At 41.7% G+C, this 14,726-nt stretch overlaps 1 protein-coding gene across 1 annotated transcript; it reads left to right on the top strand.

The window, feature by feature from the left end:
• Positions 1-1,328: 1,328 nt before the first annotated feature.
• Positions 1,329-13,329, top strand: poglut3 (protein O-glucosyltransferase 3). Its single transcript, XM_072662384.1, has 8 exons — positions 1,329-1,758; positions 3,083-3,280; positions 4,050-4,333; positions 6,019-6,235; positions 7,208-7,404; positions 9,247-9,441; positions 10,030-10,134; positions 10,834-13,329. Exons 1-8 carry the CDS (start codon positions 1,548-1,550, stop codon positions 10,969-10,971), a joined length of 1,545 nt encoding a protein of 514 aa, XP_072518485.1. The 5' UTR covers positions 1,329-1,547; the 3' UTR covers positions 10,972-13,329.
• Positions 13,330-14,726: the final 1,397 nt, after the last annotated feature.

Here is a 14,726-nt window from a genome sequence, read left to right as displayed (position 1 = left end):
TGCAGAAACTCTTAAGAAACTCACAACTCTATAATAATAATAATAATAATAATAATAATAATAATAATAATAATAAGAGGCCATAAGATATTGAGTACCATTTAAAAGTTGGGACAGATCTATGTATAGAAGAGTAGACTTTTCAACATTATAAAACACATATAGAATTATACAGCGACCAAAAAAATGCTCATAAACCCAAACAATCTACTAACATCTTCACACACTCTTGCCATTGTCTCAAGCAGCTTCATGAGGAGAACACCTGAAATGCTTTTCCAGTATAACTGAAGAACACACAGGGCAGGTTCACTTTCAGGTTTGGATAGGAAATACAATTTCGATGAGTCGTTAAAAAAAGATGACTCCAAAAAAAAAAAAAAAGTGTCCACACAAGTCCCTAAAATTTCTTATCTATATAAATTAAGATTACATAATTGAAAGAGTGTGTTAATATTTGTTTTATTTTAAAAAGGTTTAGGAATGCAGGCATGTTTACATCTCTATTCAAAATGTCCCTGTTAAATTGACTAAATAATTACTTCTTTAATATATATATACATATATGCACACACATACATGTCTGTTTATGTTCACCTTTAGCACTATATATACTTAATTGTAGTATAAAATCACCCATTGTAGTGGGCGTAGTGTGTAATAACTTCAACAGGTTATACTATAGATACAGTAATAACTGTCATAGTTTTACATTTACAGCATTTACCGGACCCCCTTTTCCAGAGCAACTCACAAGGTTACTGGTATTACAGAGGTGGGCCAATGCAGCATTAGGAGTCATGCCCAAGCACCCAGACTGGGAATCGAACAAAATCTGCTTTCCACCTCATCAACAAACCAACCTATTGAGCCATAAAAAATTATATATATATAAATCTATAAGTGATGTGATAACTAGTGAGAAAACAAAGCCTTTAAATGAGACTTAAAAGCTGATCAAATCTACTTTAATTAAATTTTATTCAAACGTCTGCCTCCGTTCACCTCCACTGTAGAACAAATTTGAAGTTCCCCTAGAATAAAGCCTTTAACACCAAACCCTCGGTGTAAAAATGCCTTTTTTTAATGCAATAATTAGTATTTGTTTTCTCCATGTCCATCCTGTCACAGACAATTAATGAATTCATTAATAAAGATAATAAATAATGTGTGTTTTGTGTTGGTTTGTTTGTTCAGGATTAACAGCATTAGGACATGTATTTAACTGTTGAAATAAAAGACGTGTAATACAACCCCGTCACGGACAGGAGGGGAACCCTTTATCTGATCTTGTGAACCTCGACGGACTTATTTTTGCGGCGCACTTATATCGGAGCGGAGTTTGGCTGTTATCTGTATATTTAACCTAGTTTTAATGAAAACGAAGCAGAATTGGAGTTTATTAAGGAGCCACGGCGGTTAAAATGGTGTTATACTGGTGAACTGACCGCGTTCCAGCTGCGCTAAAGGACAGACAGTGTGTTTATTTAGGGCGGAGTTGATGGGACTGCAGTGGCTGCAGTGACTGTGGGGAGGGGAGGGCGGCCATGGCCACGAGACTGACTCTGCTCATCGCTTTAATCCTCAGGCATCATCTACAGCTCGGATTAGTTCAGGCTCATGAACATGTGATTAATGTTAGTCCTGAAAAGTGCTCGGTTTGGGGTCCAGGGCTGGAGCCCCGGCTGGTGCTGCCTGTTCGGTATTTCTACATCCAGGCGGTCAGTGAGACTGGACAGGTCATCTCCACCTCTCCAGGTAACAGGAGGGTATCACACAGTCATCCATACACACATATTTTAACCATAGAAAGTGTATGTGTGTGTGTGTGTGTGTGTGTATATATATATATACACACACACACACACACACACACACACGTAGGGGGGAAATCTAAGTACTGAAACTACCTAACAAACTAAAACAGAACAAACAGCTAAAGCAAATATAAAGACCAAGACAAACAAAAGAAACAGACAAAAAAACAATAGTATGACTACATAAAAAACCTAGACAGACAGACAGACAGACAAATAAACCATACAAAGAAACCAGACAGACAGACAGACAGAAAGAAAGAACCCAGACAGGCAGACAGAACCCAGACAAACAGACAGAAAGAACCCCAACAGACAGACAGACAGACAAAGAAAGAAAGAAACCAGACAGACAGAAAGAAAGAACCCAGACAGACAGACAGAAAGAAACCAGACAGACAGACAGAAAGAAACCAGACAGACAGACAGAAAGAAACCAGACAGACAGACAGAAAGAAACCAGACAGACAGACAGAAAGAACCCAGACAGACAGACAGAAAGAACCCAGACAGACAGAAAGAAAGAACCCAGACAGACAGAAAGAAAGAACCCAGACAGGCAGACAGAACCCCTACAGACAGACAGAACCCCTACAGACAGACAGAACCCCTACAGACAGACAGAACCCCTACAGACAGAACCCCTACAGACAGAACCCCTACAGACAGAACCCCTACAGACAGAACCCCTACAGACAGAACCCCTACAGACAGAACCCAGACAGATATCACACATTCATCAATACACACATATTTTAACCTTAAAGTATGTGTACGTACTTATTTATTTATATAGTAAAATTATAGCTTAATTTCCAATAAATAAAAATAAACTTAAATAAAAATAACTTGAGTTAACAGCTCAATCCTAGATAGGATAATTCCTATTTCCCCCTAAATAAACAGTCAAGAGTGAATAAGAGTGAAAACTCTCCGCTCTTGAAAAAATGACCAGGTCAGAAGTGACGTCTGTGAAGATTTACAAATTACACCAAAATCATCAGCATCAGGCATCATCCTCATCACTTCACTGAAGAACTTTCTGTGAGGAGCTTTTATTAGAGCTTCAGACGCTGCCTCCCTTCACCTCCACTGTAGAACAAATTTGAAGTTCCCCTAGAATAAGCCTTCAACACCAAACCGCTCTCAGTGCCTTTAGAGAAAGTTCTATATGAATAAAACTGTAGCTGTAAAAGTTCAGTAACGTCTGTTCCTCTGATCAGAGGTCATTCGTCTGATTGCTCTGTAATGGTTTTGTATTCCAGGTAAAGATTCATTCAGGGTGAAGATAACCTCACTGTCGCAGAAGGAGCACGTCCGTATCCACGTCCCGCCCCCGCTGGACCGCGGAGACGGATCCTTCCTGGTCAGGTTCCGGATGTATGGGAGCTCCGTTAATGGACTGAAGGTGGAAGTGTTTTATAAGGACAGACCAGTGGGCAGTTCTCCATACACTCTTAAAGGTACAGTGGGTTGTAGTTCTATACCGGCTGCTTCACCCCAAGTGTGGGAAGGAGGGGTATCGAGAGGTATCGACTCCACAACCAGCACTGCTCCCACGGACCACACACACACACACACACACACACACACACACGCACACGTTCAGGGAACAGAGGTCCCTCAACGTAAAAATACAATGTGCAATAACCCCCACATGTGCTATTAAGAGTCAATTTGCAATTATCTGTAAATAATATTGTTATTGATTTGTTACTTCTATTATTTATTTAGAGTATATAGTGATAATTTAGTGTCTTGCTATCCCTTTCTGCTGTGACACTGAGAATTTCCCCACTGTGGGACTAATAAAGGATTATCTTATCTTATATTATAGTAGTATATGTTTATTATTATATTATATATGTTTATTTTTATAGTCTATTTTTATACTTAAACACACACACAAAATGTCCCAGTAAAACAAAGGCATTGAGCTCTAGAGCTGCCTCACATAAGCCTGAGGTCTCCATGCCCATAAACACCCAAGCGTGGTCTGCTGTGGGCTTTAAAAGGCTGGACTGGGGCATCAGGGGTTCTTTAGTAAAAACAGTTGTTCTATATAGCACCAAATAGGGTTCCACCATTGTTACCGTTGTTGAGTCAGAGAACCTTTTTGAGTGTAGTTTGGTCTGATTATCCAGTAAAAGACTATGGTATGTAAGTAATCAGACACTGAATGTCTGATTTAACTACAGTCATTCACTCTGTGCTTCTCCGTCTTTCCTCCAGGTCCTGTTTATCATGAGTACTGCGACTGCCCAGAGTCGGACGCCTCAGCCTGGCAGAGTGTAACACAGTGTCCTTCAGATGAGCCGCAGATCGAGCAGGATTTCAGCTCCTTCCCCTCCATCGATCTCCACCGGCTCCTGAAGGAGGTTCCTAAGCGCTTTTCCAGCCGAGGCGGGCTGATCCACTATGCAGTCATCAGTAATCAGGTGTACCGGCGCAGCCTGGGCAGATACACAGACTTCAAGATGTTCTCAGACGAAATGCTGCTCTCTCTCACCCGCAAAGTCAGTGCAGTGTCTCTTACTCTGATTTCCAAGCAGATTTTGCAGTCTGAGGGCTCACAGTTATAACAGTGCATGTGTTCGAAGTTGCTTCAGTAGATCTTTTTATAGATTAGTTAGAATCTGTAGTGCTTTTCCCTGCATGTATAGTAATTATAACTAATAACTACAGGGTTGTGGGTTCGATACCCGGACTTGGCAAGCTGCCACTGTTAACCCTCTAAGCAGGGCCTGTCGCCCTCCCTGCTTTCCGGGCCTCGCAGCAATGGCTGCCCACTCTTCTGGGCATGTGTGCTCACTGTCACCGTGTCTGTGTGTGTGTGGTCACTGCACGGATAGTGAACACGGTCTTGTCTTGTCTTAAATAATAATAATAATAGTAATAATAGTAAATATTTATAACAGGGTTGTGTGTTCGATTCCCGGGCTCGGCAAGCTGCCATTGTTGGGTCCTTGAGCAAGGCCCTTTACCCTCTCTGCTCCCCGGGCGCTGGAGTTGGCTGCCCACCGCTCTGGGTGTGTGTGTACTCACTGCCCCTAACACACGTGTGTGTGTGTGTGTGTGTGTGTGTGTGTGTGTGTGTGTGTGTGTTCACTACCAGATGGGTTAAATGCAGAGGACACATTTCACTGTACAGTGACAAATACGTGCACCTTTACATATATACATACATACATACATACATACATACACACACACACACACACATATATATATATATATATGCATAAATGGAAAATAAATATCATGTTTGGTTATGTAAATCTAAAATACAAGTATGTATTAAATATAATTAATATAGGAAATAAACTTCTAAACTTATCAGTATGAAATAACTGTATAGTAAATATTACTATAGTAAAGTGTTTGTTGCACCAAAAAAATTATGTTTTAATTATAGAGCATTTTAAGTAATAATAATAATAATAGGGAAATCCTGTGATTTTCTGAAACGGCCATCATACTGTAAACATACTATTGCAACCCTAATACGGATATACCATCTGTGTAACACACATCATTTAGATGGTTGTATCTCCCAGCACAAGCAGACAGGACAAAGGCAAAGCAGAGAGGAGATGCTGGCTGCAGGGAACAGGTCTCAGCTCAGTTTTGACAGAGGACATCGATGAGCAGTTATGGATGTAATTAAGGCATCAGGATTGATGTAATCATACTTTATTAACTTTATAAAATAAACTATAACAAATGAACACAGATATTAATGAACCTGATTTCTGTTTATTGGTCACTAACATGAATAACTAAACAGTGCTGGACCTCGGCTCAGTGCTGTTTGGGCTCAGGGCTTTTATTCTGAAATTGGAAGTCTGTGAGACTAAAGAGGAGCGAGCAGCCCCTCCCTTCTCGGCTCTCCTTATATGGAAGAAAAGCTGGATTACTCGCTGATGGTTGATGACCAGTCAAAGGAACCAATGCTGGTTAGATAGGGGGAGTCTTGCTGTTTGCTATGATGTGTGTATGATGTCTGTAGGTCTCTGATCCTGGGTTACAAAGCCTAGATTACCGGCAGTGTGAGAATCGGGTTCCATGAATGGATCGGCCCTTTGGATCAGACTAATTATGCAACACCTGATCCAGCTAATTTTGTTAGTATCAGGACCGATATCTGATCCTAGTATTGGATTGGTGTTTGTAGTGATTCCATCTGTTTCTTGTTTTTAAGGTAAAGCTGCCTGATGTGGAGTTCTATATCAATGTGGGCGACTGGCCGTTGGAGACCCGCAAAGTGGATGATGTACCTGGACCTGTGCCAATCATCTCATGGTGTGGCTCCACTGAGACGAGGGACATTATTTTACCCACCTACGACATCACACACTCCAGCCTGGAGACCATGAGAGGTGTAACAAATGACCTTCTGTCCATCCAGGGGAACACAGGTGTGTGTTTGTCCTTCTTGCTGTTTATATACACACACACATACTATATGTCCAAATGTTTTTGGACACCACTTCTATTAAATGCATTCAGCTACTTAAAGTTGCACCCATTGCTGACACAGATGTGCAAATGCACACACACAGCTTGTCTAGAGAAGTAGAGAAGAAGTACTGCCAATAGAATAGGACTCTCTGGAGCAGATCAACATCATGACCCTATTGGCTCCATGCTGCCTAATGCCAGGCGTGGGCTAGAGGGGTATAAAGCCCCCCAGCATTGAGGAGCTGTGGAGCAGTGGAGTAACTGTGTTCTCTGGAATGATGGTGGTGGAGCTCCATCCAGTACCTTTGGGGATGAGTTGGGGAGTTTGGGATGATAAAGTGGGGTGGTGATCATGATCCAACATCCTGACCTCACTAACATTCTTGTGGCTGAATGCAGTCAAATCCTCACAGCACTGCTCCTCCAAAATCTAGTAGAAAGCCTCCTTCCCTGGAAGCTCATACACCACCAATTAGTATGTTTAATCCTCACACACTCTCCTCAAAGTGTATGACACAGTATGTCAAAAGTATACAGACAGGTCTGCTAATGAGTGAATACACAGCTTAGAAAAACGCTGACCAATAGAAAGGGACCCTCTGGATCAGCTGTAAAGACCCTGGGGACCTTAAGCACCCTGAGGTGTCGAGCGTGGGCTAGAGGGGTATAATGCCCCCCAACATTCGGCTTTGGAGTTCTCTGAAGTGTTGATGAAGCTCCATTCAACACCTTAGGGATGAGTTGGAGTGTCTGAACTGATCAGTATCCACCATCAGTACCTGACCTCACTGATGCTCTCATGTGGCTGAATGCAATCAAATCCACCTCACAGAAGGTGTATCATCCTTTCCAGAAGTTATTAGTAAGTAAAGCCACAGATTCCCTGAATGATGTGTCTAGTGCTGCTCTCCTCCTCCTGGGTTTTCTAGGTCCTGCCTGGCAGAACAAAACAGGCCAGGCGTTTTTCCGAGGCAGAGACAGCCGCAAGGAACGCCTGAACCTCGTCTCCATGTCCAAGAAACACCCAGACCTTCTTGATGCTGGTATCACTGCCTTCTTCTTCTTCCGGGAGAGGGAGAAGGACCTTGGCAAAGCCCCTCTGATCGGCTTCTTTGACTTCTTTAAGGTAACGAGGGGCTGAAACACCAACACAGCAAAGAACTTTAGAAATTAGTCAATCAGCGGCCATTAATCTCCAGTAATGCCCTCTCGTCTGGCTGCTCTGTGCTTTCAAGTTTCCCAGCCTCCCTTAGAGCAACTCTATGGTGAATTAGCATGTCTTGCTGCTGGCACCTAAAGGTTTCCACTGTTATGGGCCAAAGAGCACTTTTTCAGTACTGTCTAGAACCCTGTTGCTAGATCTGATATGCTAGCTTAATGTCTTATTATACTTTTATAAAGCTGGATTCTGTAATAAGCTGATAATGGAAATATTACTACATGAACAGTTACCGTTTAACGACCTCTACCCCTAAACAATCTGCAGTAAGTCAAAGTCAAGTCAACAAATTTATTTGTATAGTTTTTTACAACTGTTGATGTCACAAAGCAGCTTTACATAATTAGTAATAATTAAAAGAAATCAATAACATAAAAAGACATACAAAATCTAAGACCCCCAGAGCAGCAAACGGCAACAGGGGCAAGGAGAACCTCCCTCAGAGCTGGAGGAAGAAACCTTGGGAGGAACCAAGACTCACAAGGGGGACCCGACCCGTCCTCCTCTGATCAGAACTATTGATAAATTATTGATAAAAGTTACTAAACCATCTAAACTGTTGAACTGCTCTGATCATAATCATGGTGTAGAATAACTTAATAGTCATGGCAGTGATGAATGATGGGTAATAGTGGTGATAGTTAAGAGTCCATTTAGGTTTAACATGGTCATTAAACAGGTAGCAGTGGCAGGAGGGTGTGCCGCTGGTCTGGTATGGGTGGTAGTAACACTACCGGACATTCTGCATTCTACAGGATCTTACAGTAATTTGAGGTGACACCTATAGCTCTACCAGAGGTGTATATGTACACAATCAGCCAAAAGTTTTAACACACCCCAGTGTTTTCAGTAGTCCACTGGCAGACCTTCAGCGCCAGGTCTTCTCTGCACAGCTGAAACTGAGACTTGCTCTAGTGTTAAATCCCCAGTCTGCTCATTTTCATGATTCTCTTCTATTGACCGTAGTTGGTGGGATTAATTCACAGTGAACTGGCAGAGAAAAAAAAAATCATGTTTACATCTTTTCTGTGGAAATGTTTCATAGTAGTTTTTATTCTGTTGGATTTAAGTGGGGGCTGGGCTAAATTTAGCCCATCTGACCCTCAGACTCTCAGGTCTACTGTGAGAATAGCGCCCGGTAGACTTTTCATGTTTGTTAAAAAATAAGAAATATATTTTAAATTATATTTAAAATTATCTGGAACATTTTATTAAAACATGCAAAAATGTCTGTAATAATAAAAATACTACCAAATTTGCTGCATTTTAGATGATTTTTTATTTTATTTTAGGCACCCCTACTGACGTGGGGGCTGTTTACACTATCATGGTGATGCCAGCTTGTGATAGTTAGAGCAATTATTTATATATATAATTATTTTTTTCTTTGTTGTAAAATGCTTATGCTGTGGCACATATTTAATACTTTAATATTAAAATACCTTTTTAGATTTTTAACCCCCGGGGCTTTAAGCTGAGCTTAAAACAAGCAGCTGTTGGCTCTCAGAAACAGGTCTTCTTATGCTGTTGTGGATTTCAGTGGGTCAGACCTCCTCCTGTACCGGACCTCTTCAGTTTCCTCCAGTTTCTAGCAGTCTTTCTTTTGATGGTGTGAAGTCAGTGTCATTTTCTAGACACCCCCTCCTAAACTGGGGTGTCCTAAAACTTCTGACTGGTGGTGTACATGAAAGTGTAAGTCCCTGTTTGAGCATGTTTAAAGACTAACCCTCCTCTCCTCTGGCTCTCCAGTACAAATACCAGGTGAATGTGGACGGGACAGTGGCAGCCTACAGGTTTCCCTACCTGATGCTGGGCAACAGCTTGGTGTTAAAGCAAGACTCTCCATACTACGAACACTTCTACACACACCTGAGACCAGGCCAGCATTACGTCCCTGTGAAGAGGACACTGTCTGACCTCATCGACAAAATCCAATGGGCAAAGGTGAGGAGTCCATCGTTATATTGTCCAGTGTATTGTGATATTTTTACCCCTGAAGGCAAGTGTGGTTTGAGACCTCAAGCTGACGTCTGTCACATGTCATGTTGATTTATATCTTAAACAGTCCAGCTTTTCAAAATAAAGGTCCCAAATGCAAATTTTAAAGATTTCTTTTTAAAAAATCGCCATAGAAGAACCACTTTTAAAAGGCGGTTCTTACAAAAACTGTTGGTATGCTGATACAAGAAGGAAAATCATGAATTATCAAACATGTATATTATTGTTTGATCAGCTTATTTTTAATAAATATAATTTTATTAAAAAATATATAATTTTTATTAATTTATCATTTATATATATATATATATATATATATATATATATATATATATATATATATATATATATATATATATATATATATATATAATGTTATATACATCTTTAGTATTTTCAACCTCCAATGTGGCAAAGAAGTGATCTTTTCTTAAAATGATTCAACTTTAGTGATGTTCAGGCAGTCCACAGTCTCCCAAGTCCACACAGTAGCTTGTGAGACTGATAAATCAGTGTCCTCTTTTGTCCCCTCAGGAGAACGATGCTGAAGCGGAAGCTATAGCTAAAGCAGGCCAGGCAGTGGCCAGGGACGTCCTCCAGCCCCACAGACTCTACTGCTATTACTACACTGTTCTACAGGTAGGAAATGCAGAACCTAAAAATCTGCCATCAGCATTTTCTTCTTAACCCTCGCTAGAGGGTGAGATATATATATATATATATACACACACACACACACACACACACACACACAAACGATATGGACAAAAGTATTGGGACACAGCTCTCAATCACTGAATTCAGGTTGCTAAAACAGTCCCATTTAGCCACAGCTGTATAAAATCCAGCCTCTAGTCCTGCAGTCTGCCTTTCTTCCACACATCAGTGAAAGAACGGGAGGTTCTGAAGAGCTCACTGAACTCCAGCGTGGTTCTGGATGTAATAGGAGACACCGCTGCACCAACTACAAGTCAGCTGGTGAAATCTCCTCCCTCCTAGATCTTCCTCCATCAGCTGAGTGGTGTTATTATTGAACAGTGGAAGAGTTTAGGAGGAACAGCTCACAGAGAGCAGCTCAGCCACCGAGTGTCTGTCAGACCACGTAAAGTTACAGAGCGGGGTCAGGGCCGAGTGCTGAGCTCAGAGCAGAGTGCAGAAAAGCCTCCAACTGACTCAGTAACTGCAGCAGAGCTCCAGACCTGCTGCTTAAGCACATTATTATGGAGTAGAAAACTGTAAAAACTCCAGATCCTGTTAGAACATAGTTTAATTACATACTTAATATTATAGTTCTTGTCATCTGCAGTGCCTTATTGTTTGCGTGTGTGCTTTTTGCAGACGTACGCAGCTCGGCAGATCGGTACACCTTCTGTCCATCCTGACATGGAGCTGGTGCCTCAGCCTTCTGACCACAGCTCTGTGTGTAACTGTGAGAGAAGGACTGAGGAGCCCAGGCAGAAGAACGATGAGTTATGACACAGGAAGCTCTGCAGACGTAGCCTGACCTCTAATGCCTAGTGAAAATATGGACTTTCACAGGTCAGCCAATCCAGATTCATTCACAAGTGCCTCTCAGACTGCTCTACTGGATTCGCATCTGTGGCGGTCAGCTCCACATCTGTCCGTCGGTTTACTTACTTTGGCAGGAGCTGCTGCTGTTGTTCTGACCAAGTCACACATTAAATCATATCAGTTTAAAGCACCAGTGAATCAAAACAGTTCACACTCCTACATGTCATACATTACGTTTACTATATGGACAAAAGTTTTGGGACACCTACTCATTTAGCGTTTCTTCTGAAATCAAGGGTATTAAAAAGAGTTTCTCCTGCTTCTGTTGGAGTAACTGTCTCTACTGTCCAGAGATGAAGACTTTCTACTAGATTTTGGAGGAGGAGCATTGTTGTGAGGATTTGATTGCATTCAGCGACAAGAGAACTAGTGAGGTCAAGATGTTAGATGATGATCACTACCCCACCTTAACATCCCCAACTCATCCGAAAGTACTGGATGGAGCTCCTCCACTATCATTCGAGAACACAGTTCTTCCACTGCTCCACAGCTCCTCAATGCTGAGGGGCTTTATACCCCTCTGCTAGCCCATGCTTGGCATTATTAGGCAGCATGATGCCAATAGGCTCATCATGTCTATCTGCTCCTGCTCAAGTAGCTGAATGCATTCATTAGAAGGGGTGTCCACAAACATTTGGACCTAACAACAAACAGACTTGGTGAAAAAACTACAGAAGCAGTTGTAACCGCATTGTGATCAACCAACAATCTCCAGCAGCTCAGGTTTCAGATTTTAACACAGCAGTTAGGCGCGCTGTTTAGTTTATGAAGAACATAACAGACGTTAATTGGCAGATTTAGTAGGTCTGCTAGAGCGGAGAAATCAGCAAACTGTCCTGGACTCCGACCCCTGCTAGAGTTTATAAGGACATTAGCAGAAGTGAAGAGTGGACAGTGTTCTGGATCTGACAAACAAACAAAAAAAACTGAACTGTAAACAAGTATCACACTGAGAAAAATACAATATACAATAAATAGAATAAGTTTTAAGGAGAATAAAGAGTTAAAAAAGTACTATAAGTAATAAATAGCTGAAAAAACAAATAATAATAATGTCAGCCAATCACAGCCTTAATTAAAAGCTCAGCCCTGAACTTGAGCAGATTATTAAAATTCCTTCCATTCGAAACTTTCAGTACTTTTAGATCCTCTTTCAAAGACCTTAGAAAAAAAGTTATTTTCTCCATCAGTCCAGGAAACATTTGGAGCTAATACCAAAACCCAATACCAAAACTAGGCTTAATGTCCAGGAACCGTAAAGAAAACCCTACTACACACATTCAGGTACGGCCAAACGTCAGTAAACTGAAAGACAGAACTGTGTGAAGTTCAGTTCCTCTCATTTTCCACTGATTTTATAGCAGTAGGTGGAGCTGCTATTACTTGCTATTACCTGCTATTACTTTGGACAGCTATGATCAGATGTACTGTATTTGTGTTACTGTTAATGCAGGGTTTACGTTTGTACAGTGGTTGGTTGGTGTGGTGCAACAGATAACACCACTACCTGTCAGTGAGCTACCACACCATGTGGGAGACTGGGGTTTGATTCCCGGTCTGGGTGACTGTGGGTGCTTTACTACACCAATAAGAGTCCTTGGGCAAGACTCCCAACACTACATTGGCCCAACTCTGTAATACCAGTAACCTTGTAGGTCGCTCTGGATAAGAGCGTCTGCTAAATGCCAGTAATGTAAATGTCTCTGCTTTGATAAACTGTAATTTTCTTAAAGAGAGAATGTGATAGTCTGGAGAGAAATTACACTGGCTGCGCAGTTCTAGGAAAACCTTTTAACTGGGATAGAAACTTTATGTGGACGGTCTAATGAAGGCTCTTTAATAAAGGTGGATCTCATTCGCAAATAGTTATTGAAAGAACCGTCCTTTAGAAGTGGTTCTCCTATGGCGATCTTTTAAAGATGCCTCTGGAATTTGCTTTTGGGACCTTTATTTGGAAAGCTGGATGATATTTAGCTCTTAAACCTTAGTATTATTCATGAAGTGGACTGTATTTTGGGAAAATTGTGTGAATTAGATTTTGTCACCAGAGCGTCAGATTGAGCTGGTGGTTTACTGTCCTGTGCCTTACACACGAGCCCTGCGTTGTCTAAGCGTTCACGTCTTAGATCCATGTTTACCTGTATTGGATTTTGAGACGTTGCCTTAAATCCTCATGTGAATAACTATTCAAAAATGCAAATTCCATTTTTATATTTTCATTTTTTCAATTATTTTTGCATTGTTATTAATTTTTTATATCAAATAAACCATGAATGAAGTTTGATCACTGATTTAATGTTTACTATTTTGCCCCCAATCCGATCAGAGTCTCTGATGCTCAGTGGAGTGAGCCTCACAATGTTCTGTTAGATGGAGTGAGTATAGAACCCTCTGTTCTATAGGGTGGAGTCAGTAGATCAGAGTGCTCGGTTAGGTGGAGTCAGTAGATCAGAGTGTTCTATAAGGTGGAGTCAGAAGATCAGACTGCTCTGTTAGGTGGAGTCAGAAGATCAGAGTGTTCTGTTAGATGGAGTCAGTAGATCAGAGTGCTCGGTTAGGTGGAGTCAGTAGATCAGAGTGCTCGGTTAGGTGGAGTCAGTAGATCAGAGTGTTCTATAAGGCGGAGTGAGTTATACAGAGTGTTCTGTAGGTTAGAGAGGAGTGAGTGGAGTGTTTAGTGGAGTGCGCTCAGGCTGTGAGGTTAGGAAGGGTTCAGGTCTGATGTCTGGTCTGGTTCTGGTCCGAGACACTTTACACGTCTGTGTTCGGTTCTCCTCCGTTATCTCTGCCTGGGTTCTTCCCAGAACGTTCTACTGAGGGTTCACAGGTCTCGGCTCCTCATGAGCTGATCCACTCAACACTTTTGTTTCCTAGCAACACACCAGAACCAAGCTCATCAAATTCAGTATGTATCATCATAATAATAATAGCTACACTGTGTGGACAAAAGTATTGGGACATCTGCTGATCCAGACTCTCACGCTCAAACCCGGTTTGTTTATGTCCTTTGTCGTCTCCCTCTCTCTCTCTCTCTCTCTCTCGAAGTGTGGAGTCACATGTACTTTAACCCCCCACGTCTTTACCCCCACATCCTCATGCTTTTGCCACTGCTGATTACATAACACACACACACTTTATCATTGTCCCTCTGTCTCCCCTCCCTCTCTTTTTTAACCCTTTTTTCTCTCTCTCTTTGTCTGTCTGTCTGTCATTCTCTCTCTCTTTTTGCCCATCTTTCCTTGTTTTCACAACACTCACTCTCTCTGCTTCTCCTCTCCTCCTCTAGGGGGAGCTCTTGCCTCATGTTTGGCCCTTCTCCTGAGTTCTCTCTGAACAGGAAGTCCTCAGAGGTTTGGTGTGTGTTTATTTATTTATTTTATTGTTCTGCTCCTGAAGGCTGAAGAAGCCTTGGCAGAACCCTGACACTGCTGGAGAAACGGCGCAGAGACGACAAATGTGAGCTCAGTGGCTCCAGCAGTCCTTATGCTCGGGAACGTGACGGCGTGGAGTGAAATGGAGAGGGATTATATCTCTCTCTCTCTCTCTCTCTCTCTGTATAAATAACACACCTCACTTTACTCACTGCCGCTTTTGCAGCTGTAGTTTTGCTACATGTGAAACTAAACAAGTGGAGGCTTTGATTCCAGAGCGGGAGAAGC

The sequence above is a fragment of the Salminus brasiliensis genome, chromosome 18, assembly GCF_030463535.1.
Source record: "Salminus brasiliensis chromosome 18, fSalBra1.hap2, whole genome shotgun sequence".
In the NCBI taxonomy this organism is placed as follows: Eukaryota; Metazoa; Chordata; class Actinopteri; order Characiformes; family Bryconidae; genus Salminus; species Salminus brasiliensis.
The sequence above is the reverse complement of the archived record's forward strand: the minus strand, read 5'-3'. Positions and strand labels throughout refer to the sequence as shown.

Coding starts and splice junctions, on each gene's coding strand:
- poglut3 (XM_072662384.1), top strand. CDS start 1,548: ATGGCCACGAGACTGACTCTGCTCATCGCTTTAATCCTCAGGCATCAT. Junction 6,236..7,207: donor GTCCATCCAGGGGAACACAG/GTGTGTGTTTGT, acceptor TGGGTTTTCTAG/GTCCTGCCTGGCAGAACAAA. Junction 7,405..9,246: donor GCTTCTTTGACTTCTTTAAG/GTAACGAGGGGC, acceptor CTGGCTCTCCAG/TACAAATACCAGGTGAATGT.